Source organism: Protopterus annectens, chromosome 3.part1, assembly GCF_019279795.1.
Source record: "Protopterus annectens isolate FY-2018-M chromosome 3.part1, PAN1.0, whole genome shotgun sequence".
Taxonomy (NCBI): domain Eukaryota; kingdom Metazoa; phylum Chordata; order Ceratodontiformes; family Protopteridae; genus Protopterus; species Protopterus annectens.
In genome coordinates, this window is record NC_056732.1 from 105,996,653 (window position 1) to 106,011,212 (window position 14,560).

At 37.2% G+C, this 14,560-nt stretch overlaps 1 protein-coding gene across 16 annotated transcripts in view; it reads right to left on the bottom strand.

Annotated features, from left to right (window-relative positions):
* The window catches only part of DTNA (dystrobrevin alpha), a 1,617,970-nt gene that overhangs the window by 686,313 nt on the left and 917,097 nt on the right, over positions 1–14,560 (bottom strand). For all 16 annotated transcript variants that reach the window (XM_044066623.1, XM_044066631.1, XM_044066627.1 and 13 more), the window contains one exon: positions 12,543–12,697. In XM_044066623.1, the coding sequence (XP_043922558.1) occupies positions 12,543–12,697 (155 nt within the window). The remainder of the gene's footprint in view (positions 1–12,542; positions 12,698–14,560) is intronic.

Here is a 14,560-nt window from a genome sequence, read left to right on the forward strand (position 1 = left end):
TTGGTGTACAAAGAATAGGCAAAAGGGGGCTGGAATGTATTGGAGAAAACTGGCAAAGGAATCAAGGTATTGGGAGCAAATAACTAGAGAGAGCAAGGTAAGAGAATAGAAAGAGGCCAAGAAGACGTTTGGACTACAGGCTAGAGGCCGCCATCCCTATCAGGGATTGACATCAGAGTATAAACAAACCGAAAGGGGTGGGGGAATCCTAAGTGAAAGACATGCTCTGGTAGAGTTTTTAGCTGAATCTAAAACAGAAGCTGCTGTTAAAAAATGAATAATTAGTAGGGCATATAAAATGTTGCACAGTAACTATAGGAATCAATTAGAGGAGGTTAGAAATGATCTGAAAGAGTGATTGGATAAGCAATTCACAAGGAAACAATGGGAGGACATATGTATGGCTACAAAGTATGCAACAAAGTCTGGAAGATTTAGGATTTTTGCTTGGAAGTGTTGCATAGGTATTTTTATACCCCAAGCAGACTCCAAATAATGTTTCCTCTGGTACATGGTAAATGATGAAGGTGTGATGAAGAAGAAAGAGATAAATGGGAACATAAGTTTTTGTAACTGTAATGAGTTTGTGGACTTCAAAAGTTTCCTACAGAGTACTCTGCCAAAAATATTGGGTCAGAAAATGGGTGTAACTAAGGAAATGGATTTCTGAGCTGGAATACAATATCCACATTGCTTACAGATGGTAAGGCCTTTATTAGTGTAACTCTGGTGGCTGGTAAAAGTGCAATTACTAGAAAACGGAAATTAAAGTCTAAACAAACTGTATTTGAAGGGTTGAATATTGTAACACAGATAAAAGAACTGGAAGTGGAATCTTTAGGAAAAATGTAGGAGTAAATTATATATAAAAATGGAAATTGTAGCAACAATAGATGCAGGATAATGCTTTTTAGATGGAGTGAGATTTAACAGAAGGCAGGAATTGAGCAATTTATGTAATGTTGGATTGATGATTTTTTTGTATGACTATGTGATGTATAATATTTGTAACTAGAAACATGTTGATATGGTTTGTTTTCTTTTATATAAATCGATGTTTACCTATGTTTTTAAGTGATAATTCAATACAGGTGTTAAAAATCCCTGTTAACAACAGCAGCATATCTGACCAGTTAATGCATTAATGTCTCCCTTCCCTGAAAAATAAATATCAACTCTTCAAAGTGCCTGTATCTACCCACCTTTAATAAAGAATCAGACAATTACAAATATGCACACAGATTTCAGTATGGGTCAGCTGTGGTCCATATTCTTAAAAACCACTGACCATAAGCTTTCTACTAACCTATAAACAAATTTGCATCTAAGTGGCACAGTACAAGGAAGAAAGCAAAAGGTACCTCACCTGTACTGCATAATATTTACGGACAAACAAATCATGAGGATGGAGCACAGGAACACAGTCATGGGCAAAATTTATGTTCTGCCATATTGCACAGAAAAAGTTTAATGGTTGTGCATCCACATGCACTCTAAACAGTAATTATGAAACTGCAATCCTCAGCGATGTCCTAGAAAACCAATTAGTTTATGAGTGACAAGGCACAGGTGTGTGTCAAACTCAGGGGCCTCAGGCAACATTTTCTATAGCTGAGAGGTATGCACCTCACCCTGCTACCATACCATACATATAGGTGTACACAAGGATGCTGGTTCACTCTTAGCCTTGGTGGGACACAGGACTCCTTGCTGTTTTCAAACCAGACAACAGAACTTTGAATACCAGCTCATACTCATGGTGGTACGTGAGGGGAGGTCCACTGAGCCCTGCTGTGCATGCCAACCATGGGTAAGAGGTGGGCCTTACTACAGCAATTCAACACCCCTCGTTTTGCATCATCCCCTTTCAGGAAACCATGTGTCGATGACTTAGTCCTGACGTGTATGCTTCATTCAGGCATTTTCATTCTGGTTGTGGCTCATAAGCGAACTGCATAACTGGGAACTACAGTGGAAGTCCTTGTGAATGATGAGTCAGTGTGTCTGATAATAGAGACCCCTGTCACTAAAACATTTTTACTGCTGCTATGGTTCAACGTGATATATATGGAGTGTTTTTGCTCAGGGTGACTCTTTATGGGAGGTGTGCAGGACGTGGATGACTCGTCTGATTTTTGTTGAGACTTAAATCTTCTTATTTGTAGGAGACTCTGGACGTGATTATTTTACAGCGTCATCATAAGAAATCTTGATGTAACTAGAACTGCATCATGGTGGTGGTGTATGTGTAGAAAATAAAAAGTTATTATCTCTCCATTCAGACTGTTTGTAAAATCCCAGGTGCCGTACTGTATGTAGTTTGGATACTCAGTTTTTGTTAGAACTTAAAATGGAGAGAAGCAGTTTAGAGAAGGGCAACAAGAAAGTGCATGTGATATTCATCATAAGTCATACAAAGAAAGACCACTATGCCTAATGCATACAGTATCAAAGTAAAGAGTGGGATAACAGAGAAATGTTTGAGTATCTCAAGGAAATGTACACAGCCCAAAGGAGCTTTCTTCCAAAAGAAATGCATAACAACACAACTATATAATATGGAGATGCAAAGTGAAAGGTTCAAGTGATCCACACAGACTTTATAGGGTGGCAGAAGGTTACAACATCCTTCCTGAAGAGGTACTAGCCTTATGATCAGTGACAGAATTCAAAAATGCATGATACTGAGAGACATGAGGCAATTTCATGCTGGATGATTGAAAAAAAAAGGTGCTGGTTAAGTAAGAGCTACAGGTTATCCAAAACAGCAGGTAAACTGTCAGATTATTCAGGCCACAGGGTCCTTATTCTGTTGTCAGAATCTCTTTCTTTAAAACAGGATTGCGGCATACCTTGGCCAATATTTTTTTCAGAGCTTATGCTTTTATTATTCCAAATGTTACTTTATACTCTGTGTAACAAAACTTACTATATGTCCTACCACAGTAGACACAAGTTATCTGCACATTACTTGCAAAAGGCATTGCTGATTATGCCCCACTTCAACCTGCTTTAACAGGTTCTACCTGCATGTCACCCATAAATAGAGTGTCTCACAAACAATGTTAGTGAATCAGTCCATGAAGTATGCACAGAGGACCCTACACAGATTTTTTTTTTTTATTTAAACCAGATAAAAAACTGTCCGACCACCACAACTCATATCATACAATTTAATATAAAACAAAAAACGGAAAAGCACAGTAAAAACAGATGAGCACTTTCACACTTAATGTGCTTCTTCAGATCTTAACAAACAGGAAGGAGACCAGGACATTTAAAACAACTTACAACTAATCAAAAGCTAAAATGAGTATTCAATGACATAATGGCCGGGCTTTCAAAGACGGTTTTAAAGGGATATTCTCACCGAGTCCATGAAATTTATCTGCCTGTAGATTCACTATCCATTTCATTTCATTTCAGCTAATTCAGTTTTATTGATAATATCATCACCTCTTATATTATCCTTAATAACTTCAAGTACTGTAAAAACAAAAGAATGGCCTTCACTATTTTGAACATGTTTATATAAAGCATTCAAAAGATTCTTCCTTCTAATGTGACCAAGATGTTATAAAACACAATCTTTTAGTGACCTGTTGAGTTTACCAACAAAGAATGTTTCACATAATCTACAACTAATGAAGTAGACCAGATTACATGATTTGCAGTCCGTATAAAGGTATACAGTAACCTTCCTTCTGGTTATCGGATGCACAAAAGCATACAGAGCATTGAACTGCAAGCATTGCAAACTCTACAGGGAAAAGTGCCCTTCTTGTCAGACCTATGAATACCTCTCTTATAAGAGTCATAGCATAGCTGTCTCCTGAGGGAGAGGTTATTTCTAAAGATGACGCTAGTTTTATTACCTACCACTTCTTTTACTTTATTATGTGAATGAAGAACGGGCCAGTCTGCAGGCAGATACATTTCCTGGACTCAATGTGAATATCTCAAATCTAGGTGCTTAGGATTTCTCTCTCTCTTTCCCCCTTGGCTGACCTGGTGTGACTCAGTTTGAACTCTACAGTTCCCTACAAAACGGAGTCTACAGGACTGCAATTGGTCACCATAACAAAATCAGTTTCTCTCAGCATTTAAGCAGATTGAACTCTACAGTCCCCTACAAAATGGAGTCTACAGGACTGCAATTGGTCGCCATAACAAAATCAGTTTCTCTCAGCATTTAAGCAGATTAAACTCTACAGTTCCCTACAAAACGGAGTCTACAGGACTGCAATTGGTCGCCATAACAAAATCAGTTTCTCTCAGCATTTAAGCAGATTGAACTCTACAGTTCCCTACAAAAAGGAAGTCTACAGGACTGCAATTGGTCACCATAACAAAATCAGTTTCTCTCAGCATTTAAGCAGATTGAACTCTACAGTTCCCTACAAAACAGAGTCTACAGGACTGCAATTGGTCACCATAACAAAATCAGTTTCTCTCAGCATTTAAGCAGATTGAACTCTACAGTTCCCTACAAAATGGAGTCTACAGGACTGCAATTGGTCACCATAACAAAATCAGTTTCTCTCAGCATTTAAGCAGATTGAACTCTACAGTTCCCTACAAAATGGAGTCTACAGGACTGCAACTGGTCACCATGACAAAATCAGTTTCTCTCAGCATTTAAGCAGAGTAGGTTGCACACAAAAAGCATTTGTTAAGCTTTCACTTACAGTGCTGTGTAATTTTGCAGGTCACCATTTTGGTCAGCCATAGGGCTCTTTTTTCTGCTTGAGTGTTTGCCTCCTTCCCCTGTAACTTAAGTAAACTGACTCTTACATTAAGAGCTATAATACTTACCTTATAGATTTAGGACACCTTAGGAAACCTTGTAAACTGCAATAGCCCCCCTATGTTCGCCCTTGCTGCGTTCAGGCTCTCTTCGCTCCCCTCCCTGCAGCCAATTTCCTCCCGCCCCCAGTACCTCTAAATTTATAGTACTATAGCCACTCCCCCACTTTCTAGATCCTATCTGCTTTCATCTGGGATAATTCCTCCCACCCCCATTCTTCTACCTACATTTTAATAGCATCTATTAGCTTTCATCTGGCATTCTCCCATCCCCCTTCCAGTACCTTTACCTCACCACTCTATCTTCTGGTGTTGCATCACCAGGTAAAACAGTTCCTTAACTCACTAGCTGAATCACAGATAATGATATACTCCTCTTTACTACCCCTCTTGTTCGCACCATACCTCCTTACCTTGTATGAAAACCAGTTTCTCATGGGATTGCAGGTCCCGAAAGGCCATATTATCACCCCAGCTGTAAATCCTCCCACCTTCAACCATACTTACAGTACCAGGTCCTATCCAACATCTTGTTCAGTCTATCAACATCCTAACCCCAGGCACATTAGCTCTAGATCCAAACACTACCACAAACTAATAAACAAATTCCTGAAGTTCATCACCAAGTATAGACTTAACCTAATACTTGGTGGTGATATTCACCCCAACCCTGGCCCACCCACTTCAGATGCACATACCCCCTCTACTTGCAATCGAAGCTACAAACCTACAATTAATAGGCCAACTAACTCTCTCCTAGCCTGTCATCTCCATATTAGAAGCATTAATAACATGGTACATAAATTGCATGCACTTCTGGATGTCCACTCCCCTGAGATTCTCTGTTTATCTGAAACCTGGTTAAAACCTAACACTACAGACAATGAAGTGTTACCACCTGGGTACAACATACACAGGCTGGATCGTGCTTCGAGGAAGGGGGGGGGGGGTAGCTGTACTCTATAAATGTGAGTTGAATGTCACCATAGATGTAATACAACCACCTCAGATTAATAACTCAGAGATTCTTGCCACCACATTGCAACTTAATAAAAATAAATGCATTAATATCATCTGTATGTACATTCCCCCAGGTAACAATATATCTACACTATATCCTGCACTGGCTATCATGTCACTACCTCCAAGAAACCCTACTGCTTGGAGACTTTAACATAGACTGGGGCACCTGTTCCTCAGAATCCCCAACCACCCATATTAACCTGCATGCATTTACACAAATCATATCCACCCCTACCAGGATAGGTAAACCCAACCAAAAAGAAAGCATACTTGACTGGGTACTCATAAATAGTCACCCCCAACTGTACACCTCTGGTACCCTCCCTGATGGCCTAAGCGATCACCTCACATATGTAATTAAGCACAAATCCATTAATTCCCAACAACCCTTACTCAGAAAGGTTAGAAACAATAAAAACTTTTATTAAAACAACAGCAAGCAAGATGTATATATATAAACAACAAAGACTATCAGTGAGTCCCAGCTCTACCTTCCAATAAAATTTATTTCGTTGAACAGTTCCTTCTCTAGCCTGCCAACAGCCTTTACAGAGTAAAACAGTAAAACTCATAAAACACTTGCAATATATACAAAAAACAAGTAATCAATCAATTACATAATTAAACTATCAAATCACATAGCTTAAATATATTTAAAGTCACAGTCTTAAACAAGACATTGCCAGTTACATTCTCTGTTCATTCCATGTGGATGCAAAGTCCCAAATTTCATAATCAAAATGCATTCCTTTTGTCTTAACATATTTTTTTGCCTATCAACATCATTATAATATAATGGAACATGTTCCAGAACAGACACTTTTATATTCTCAATATTTCCATGATGTACTGAGTTAAAATGCTCAGCAATAGGACTAGTAATTTTATTATTTTTAACATCTCTAATATGTTCTTTTATCCTATCTGCTAGCATTCTGTTTCTCCAATATAGTATTTGTTACAATCACAGAATATGACATACACAACACCTTTGCTCATACATGTATATTTGCCTTTTGTATCAAAAAATTTTGCCATTTATTTTATTCACTTCATTTACAACATGTTTACATATAGCACATTTTCCACAAGGAATGTTCCCAAATTCTTCACAACATTTAATTCATTAGTACAAGGCTTTTTATAAATGCTGTGTATCAGAAAGTCCTGTATATTTTTCCCCTTTCTATATGATGTCATTAATTTTATATTTTTCAGTGATGTTATATCTTTTTAATAAAATTCCAATATTCCATAATGATTTTATTACCAATCATAGAGAAGTTAGTGTACTTTGTAACAAAAACATTCTCTCCTGTTCAGTCCCATATTTATTGCTACTTTCATAGTTATTTTGTCTAATAGTGCCCTTACTCTGTTTAAAGGCTCTATGCAAGCTATTTTCTACATCATCTGGGTTATACCCTCTAGTTTTGAATATCTCGGCCACTTTATAGGCCTCCCTAAAGGCCATATCAATATCAGAATTGAGTCTTTTATTCTCAAAAATTCCCCATAGGGATGGCTGACAACGATGGGGGATGGCAACTATCTCCCACATTTTCCAGCTTATTTCATCAAATTTTCTATGAATACTAGTATATATGGGAAAGCCATTATTGCCCCTAAGCGAAATATCCAAGAAATTAACCTGGTTTCCTTTTGTATGTCACTAAATTTTATACCAAATCTGTTATTATTTAATTCATCAATGAAGTTATCTGATGTATCCCAATCCCCATGACAAATGAAAATTAGGTCATCAATAAATCTAAAATACCTTAGAACATTATTTTGAAAGAAAGGCAACCTATACAGGTGTTCATTTTCAAATAGCCCCATAAACAGGTTAGCATAGGCTGGTGCAAACGCTGCCCCCATAGCAGTACCTGTAACTTGTCTATAAACAGTGCCATTAAATTCAAAAATTATTTTTCAAGCAGAATTCTACCAGTTCCAGGACATAATATGTTTTAGGACTATCATTCAAAAAGAATTTTATAGCTTCCAAGCCCAAAATATGGGAAATATTGGTGTAGAGACTCTCTACATCCACCGTAATAAAGTACATATTTTCACCCCAATATATCTTTTATTTTCCTTAGAAAATCATATGAATCTTGTATATAAGAAGGTAACAACAGAACTTTCTTTATCAATATTTCATGTAACATGGTGCAAAGATTATAAGTAAAATATCCAAAAGCTGACACAATAGGCCGACCAGGTGGTCGGTTCAGATCTTTATGAATTTTAGGTAGGCAAAAGAATTTTGCAATTTTTCTGTTCTTTACATTTATTTTTCTATTTATATCCATTTGACTTAGATAGTGTAATCTCACACCTTTCTGTAATAATTTTTCAAAATCTTTTTCTGCTTGACATAGCTGATTAATGTTAGTTTTACAATATACATTGTTGTTATCTAGATGTTGCATACACATACTATAATAATCATGAGAGTTTAATATAACTAATTTTCCCCTTTGTCTGCTTGTTTAAAGACTATATTGCAGTTTTTACTCAGTTGTTGCAGCTTTTCCCATTCCAATTTTGTTAGATTATAAGTATGCTTTTTATTCATAAAGCTCTCTATTTCCTTTTCTAACATTGTATTCAGTAGAGATTCAAAACGTACTATATTAGAATTTTTACATGGAGGTAAAAATAGTTATTATCTTTAAGCATATGTGTATTTAATAAGTCATAAGCATTATTTTCATCTTCACTACCCGATGCACATGAATAAAAACTTTCTTCACTTTCTGTTTCACTATCTAATGAAAGTAAAACATCACAGTTAGTATCTAACTCAGTTGCTTTATTTAATCTAAAGAAGTGTTCCTTTAAATGCATTTTTCGCATAGTTGGAACAATTCAGTTTTAACCTCATACTTTTTGGGTAAGCATGTGGGGACAAATTTTAAACCCTTCTCTAAAACAGACATTTCTATCTTGTCTAGTGTATAACTGGACAAGTTAACAACATAATTACTATGTAAGTTATGTCCATCTACCTTTCTTATGTTGTCCATCGCCCGAGTCTCTGGCGTTCTGGATTGTTCCAGCCCCTTTTCCTGGTATTGGTATAATGTCCATTCGATTCTGAGTAGGTTTTATGAAATGCTTCTGGGTTTGCTGCAACTGGCAGTCTAGGAAAAGTTTCTCTGTCATCTTCTTCCCATGAAGACGCTCCACTTTCACCAGACAGGAAGTTCTTACTGGCATATTTTTAAGCACAAATCCATTAATTCCCAACAACCCTTACTCAGAAAGGTTAGAAACAATAAAAACTTTTACCCTGCCAAATTCCAACAAGAACTAAATTCATGTAATTGGTCTATTCTAAAACACCTCCCCTTAGAAGAAGTAGTAGCATACTTTAACAACAAATTCCTTGAGATCCTTGATTTGCATGCACCTGTTTGTTCAAAGAGAACAAAGGCAAAAACTGCACCATGGCTTTCTAAAGAGTCTAAACTCAAAATTACCCTTAGAAACAAAGCACGGGCTTTATGGCATTCTTCTAAAGACCCTCAAGATCACATTAAATACAGGCAATCCAAGAACGAAACCAAAAAATCAATTTTACAAGACAAAATACTACTGTAATTTACAGACAGTAAATCAAAATAACCCTCAGAAGTTTTGGTCAGGTTTAAATAATCTACTACATCCTGGACAAACTTCAACACCAATCCCTGCTGCTACTATTGATAAAACCCCTGAAGATGTTTCTGACAGTTTTAACCGATTCTTTACTGAGACACTTCAAGCCCTAGATAGCCAACTACCTCCTAGCTCCCCTGGTCCTGAAAGTAGCACCCCTAGAAACCTACTCACATTCAGCTTCCAACCAGTCGCCACTTCACTTATCCGTACCTTGATCAAAACACTAAAACCCACTACATTTTCTGCTGATCAACTCCCTGCAGAGTACCTACAAAAATCAGCTGATGCTATTGCTTACCCCGTCTCAATACTAATCAATCGAACCATAGTAGAAGCTAAAATTCCCACCATCTGGAAAATATCCTATATAATCCCACTTCACAAAGGAGGCAGCTCTACTGAATTCTCCAATTATAGGTCAATAGCTATACTCTCTCCACTTGCAAAGATTATGGAAAAATGTATTCATAGACAACTCATGCACCACCTAATCCAGAATCACCTTATGGCAGACACTCAGCATGACTTCCGTCCTCATCACAGCACTACTTCAGCCCTCCTAGCCTTTACCAACAACATAAACCATAATCGCAACAATAATTATATATCCTCAGCCCTCTTCTTGGATCTTTCCAAGGCATTTGATATTGTTGATCACCAACTTTTAATCCATGCCCTGCAAACATTCTGTCTAGATACTAGAGCCCTTCAATGGTTTCAGTCCTACCTGAATGGTTGACAGCAGGCTGTCCTCTGGCAGAACAAACTCTCTACCCTTCTACCTAACACCCTTGGAGTACCACAAGGCTCTATACTAGGGCCCTTGCTGTTCTCCATCTTCATTAATGACCTTTATACTGTCATCCCAAAAGTCAGCTGTATCCAATATGCCGATGACTCTGCTCTGATTTGCTCAGCCACATCTCTAATAGAGTTATGGTCAGCTACCCAGACCACCTTTAATACAATAGAAAACTGGATTTCTGAACGTCGTCTGATCCTAAATCCCAAAAAACTAAAATGCTGTTATTTTCACCAACACGTAGGTCTACCGCTTTCACCTTTACCATAAATTCAAATGATGGCACAATAATCTCCCCTGACCCCTCTACAAAACTATTAGGTGTCATCATAGATAATAATCTAAAATTTGACCTACATGTTAACCAAACTATCAAAACCATCAATAAAAGCTAGGGTCACTTTACAGAATAAAAGCCTTCCTAACCCCTCCAGCTAAAATTGCCATAGCTCGCTCTCACCTTCTTTCAACCCATCTGTATGCATCCCCTCTACTCTCAAATTTAAACAAGACTGTCCTTAACAAACTCTCAATCTGTTACAACCACATTGCCAGGTTTGCCACTGCTGCCTTTTAGGACACATCATTGCATCAATCTAAATCAGCTTGGATGGCTTGAACTACCCAGCCTAAACCAGTATAACCAACTGATTATGGCCTATAAAATCCTCTATAATCCGGACAATACTCCTGCACTTAAAAATATTATCACCCCCTATAACAATCCTAGACCGCTTCGATCCTCTAACAAACTACTAATTCAGACTAGCAAAATTAATAACACAGCCGGTGACTCTCTGTTTGCAAACTCTGTAAGTAGATCCTGGAACTCTCTTCCAGCTGATATTACCTTACTTTCCACCTTAGGTCAATTTAAAACTAGACTCAAACAACATTTGTCACTTAACTGGCTAAGTCAATGTATCAAGCCTGGCTAACTCTCTCTAGAATGTGTATAAATCTGTTAACCAGCTTACTGTATAATTTAATTTAATCCTGATTTACGCTTGAGATTAACTCTAACATGTGGAACTTGTTTAACTTGCTTACTTATGTAATCTCTGTAAATAGTCTGTTTGTAATATGTAATGCTGGTATTATGTAATGCTGTATCTGCTTACCCTTGGAGCTTTTCTCCCTGGGCCTCCGCTGAAAATGGACATGCATCCAGTCGTAAATATAATCCAAAAAAGAGTTCTCTAGGGATAAAGTACCTGCAAAGACCCAAGAAGAACTTCAACTGCAGAACAATAGGTGGAGGTACCCCACAACAATCGAAGCCAACCAGTCTCAAAGTAAAATAAACACCTTTATTCAGTGAAGAAAGTAGTAAGCGCTTTCATGTCTACACAGGATGCTTCTTCAGATGTTCATCCATTTTAGTCGCATTGTCCGAAGTGTCCAGCCTAGTGACCTTGTCAGTTACCCCTTGTATAAGCGCTAACTACTTTCTTCACTGAATAAAGGTGTTTATTTTACTTTGAGACTGGTTGGCTTCGATTGTTGTGGGGTACGTGCACCTATTGTTCTGCATGCATCCAGTCGGACTATCCCAGTCAACAAATGTAAAATAAATAAAATAAATAAATCTCTTTAAAACCAGCTTTGAAAGCCCAGCCATTACATCACTGAATACTCATTTAAGCTTTTGATTGGTTGTAAGTTGCTTTCAATGTCTTGGCCTGCTCTCTGTTTAAGATCTGAAGAAGTACATTGACTGTGAAAGCGCTCATTTATTTTTAATCTATTTTTACTCTGCTTATTTTTATTGTTACAGACTGACCTTTAGCTCTTTGCATTACTTTTGTGTCTATAAAGTGTTTATTTAAGACACAAGATTTGCTTTGTACTCATGCTGACCAGTTAGGGCATCGCTGGGGAGTCTCATAACAAGTAGCAGGAAATGGATAATTTATGGAAAACATAGTATTCTTGTTCACCCATGTTCTGACATTCTGTGAGTATCCAGTCTTTATTTATGCACTGTCTATCATTCAGACATACTTAAACACATATATACATAAACACACAATTGTGTGTGCATGCATGCATACTCAAACATAGTATTCCACCAACATTAAGGAAAAGTGATTTGAAAGCCTACAATAATGAAGAGTCTAGCAACATTTTAGAACATTGCTCTGAAAACATACAATACTGTTTTTCACAAGTGAATGCAGTCTTGCTTTGATTTTTATTATATTAATGTGAAGAAAATCATACTTATATTTATCCATACCTGTTGGGAGAAACACGATCTGGCAGCCTGCTCGGTGTAACCAAAGGATGGCCCCTCAAAAACTGTAGTTGGCAACTTAAGAACTTCCCGCAAGAACTGATCAAACTTCCCATAAATCATTACTCCACTGGTTTCTGAGATTAGAGAGAATATATCTAAAGAGAAAAGAGGATATAAATATATATATATACATAATTCCAATACTTCAGTAAACAGTTTTACTGTTTAATAAAAATGCTTGGATCATGACATGGACAACGTACATTAAAAGTCTAATGCATATACACACACAAGTACACACACATATGCACACACTTACAAACTCACAGTTGAATAATAACTATTAAGTACAACACTCACCTTTCTGAATATTGCTGTTTTAGCTGGTACTGTCCATGAAGACTTGCTCATACAAAACTTTTCCCCATCAGAGTATTTTATACACCCAGTGCTTAATCTGTTTATGTATTTACTGACATTTGATTACCAGGAAAATCTGAATGGGTTGGACCTCATTTTCAGTGAAGACATGGGAAGAAAAGCTCCAAAGAATTACAATCATTTTAAGAATAATAATTTTATAGTCTTTAAAAATAATATTTTATTTTATTATTTTATTTATTTAACATTTGTTTACCGGGAAAGTCTGACTGGACACAGGTCCTTTTTCAGCAGAGGCCCAGGGAGAAAAGCTCCATGAGTAACAGTAAATTTTCATGCATATATTACAATAATCAATAAAGTATAAAGTAAACAAAATGTAGTATACATAAGAACTTATAAATTTGTTACATCTTGACAACAAAACCTAGGCTTTGAACATAGCTAGTACTATTTGTAGGTCAAGATATAAGGTTAAGACAGGTCAGTAGGAACAAAGGATTAAACACTGGGGGAGAAGTTTGATATGTTTTGGGTATACTGTGATGTATCAGAGCACTCATGAGGGGTTAGTACAGGAACACAGCCACTTATTTTTTAGATAAGCTTTAAGTGATGGCTTATAGTGGTTAGTGGATGAGATTGAGAGAATGGAGTTAGGAAGGGAGCACCATATATGAGATATATAGTTGGAAAATAAAGATTCTCCTGCAGTGTTGTTGGCCTTGGGAGATGGTGAGTAAGTTCTTGTTGTTAGTGAAGTGGTCTGCTGGAACTGTAAGGAAGGATGAGATTTTGTAGTACAGGGGTTCTAGTTGGTTGTGTTACAATTTTGTGAGTTAGAGAGAGTTGGTTGTAAAGAATAATGTTGGGAAGCTCAAGCCAGTCTAGTATCCTTAAAGCTGTACAATGATGCATTCTATATGGGCAGTCAGATGCAAACTTAGCAATTTTATTATAACATGCTTCTAGCTTAGATAAGTCAGTTTTTCTAAGATTAGTAAAACTTGGAGAGGCATATAGTAGAGTGAAGAGCAGATGGGTTTGTGCTAATGTAATTTTGGCCATTGTGGTCAGGAACCTTTTGTTCCTATATAGACTTCCAAGTTTCTTATGGACTTTTTTTTATAGTTAGGAAGACATGCAAGTCAAATTTCAGGGTATTGTCTATTTCCACTCCAAGAAGCTTTGTATGGGTTGTCTGGGAGATCACAGTATTGTCTCTGGCTATTATGTTAAATGTTGGGCATGAGATAGATGTCTTGTTAGGTTGGAAGAGTAATAATTTAGTTTTGTTTGGGTTCAGGATTAGATGGGCATAACCATGTTTCAACAGAAGTGAAAGATTCCTGTGTTTGAGAATGAAGAGGTGATAGAGAAGTGGCAGCACAGTTAAGTGTAGAATCATCTGCATACTGCTTTACGGAACCATGGGGAGTAGCTGTGTGTAGATTATTAGTAAAGAGGGAGAAAAGGAGAGGGCCCAAGATAGATCCTTGGGAGACACCAATTGATAAAGGAAGGCGTGGAGATAGGTCACCCTGCCACAGAACAGATTGTTGACGGCCAGATAAATAGTTATGAAACCAATCTGTGGCAGATGGTGAGAAGGATAGTTCAGTTAGTACATCTATTAG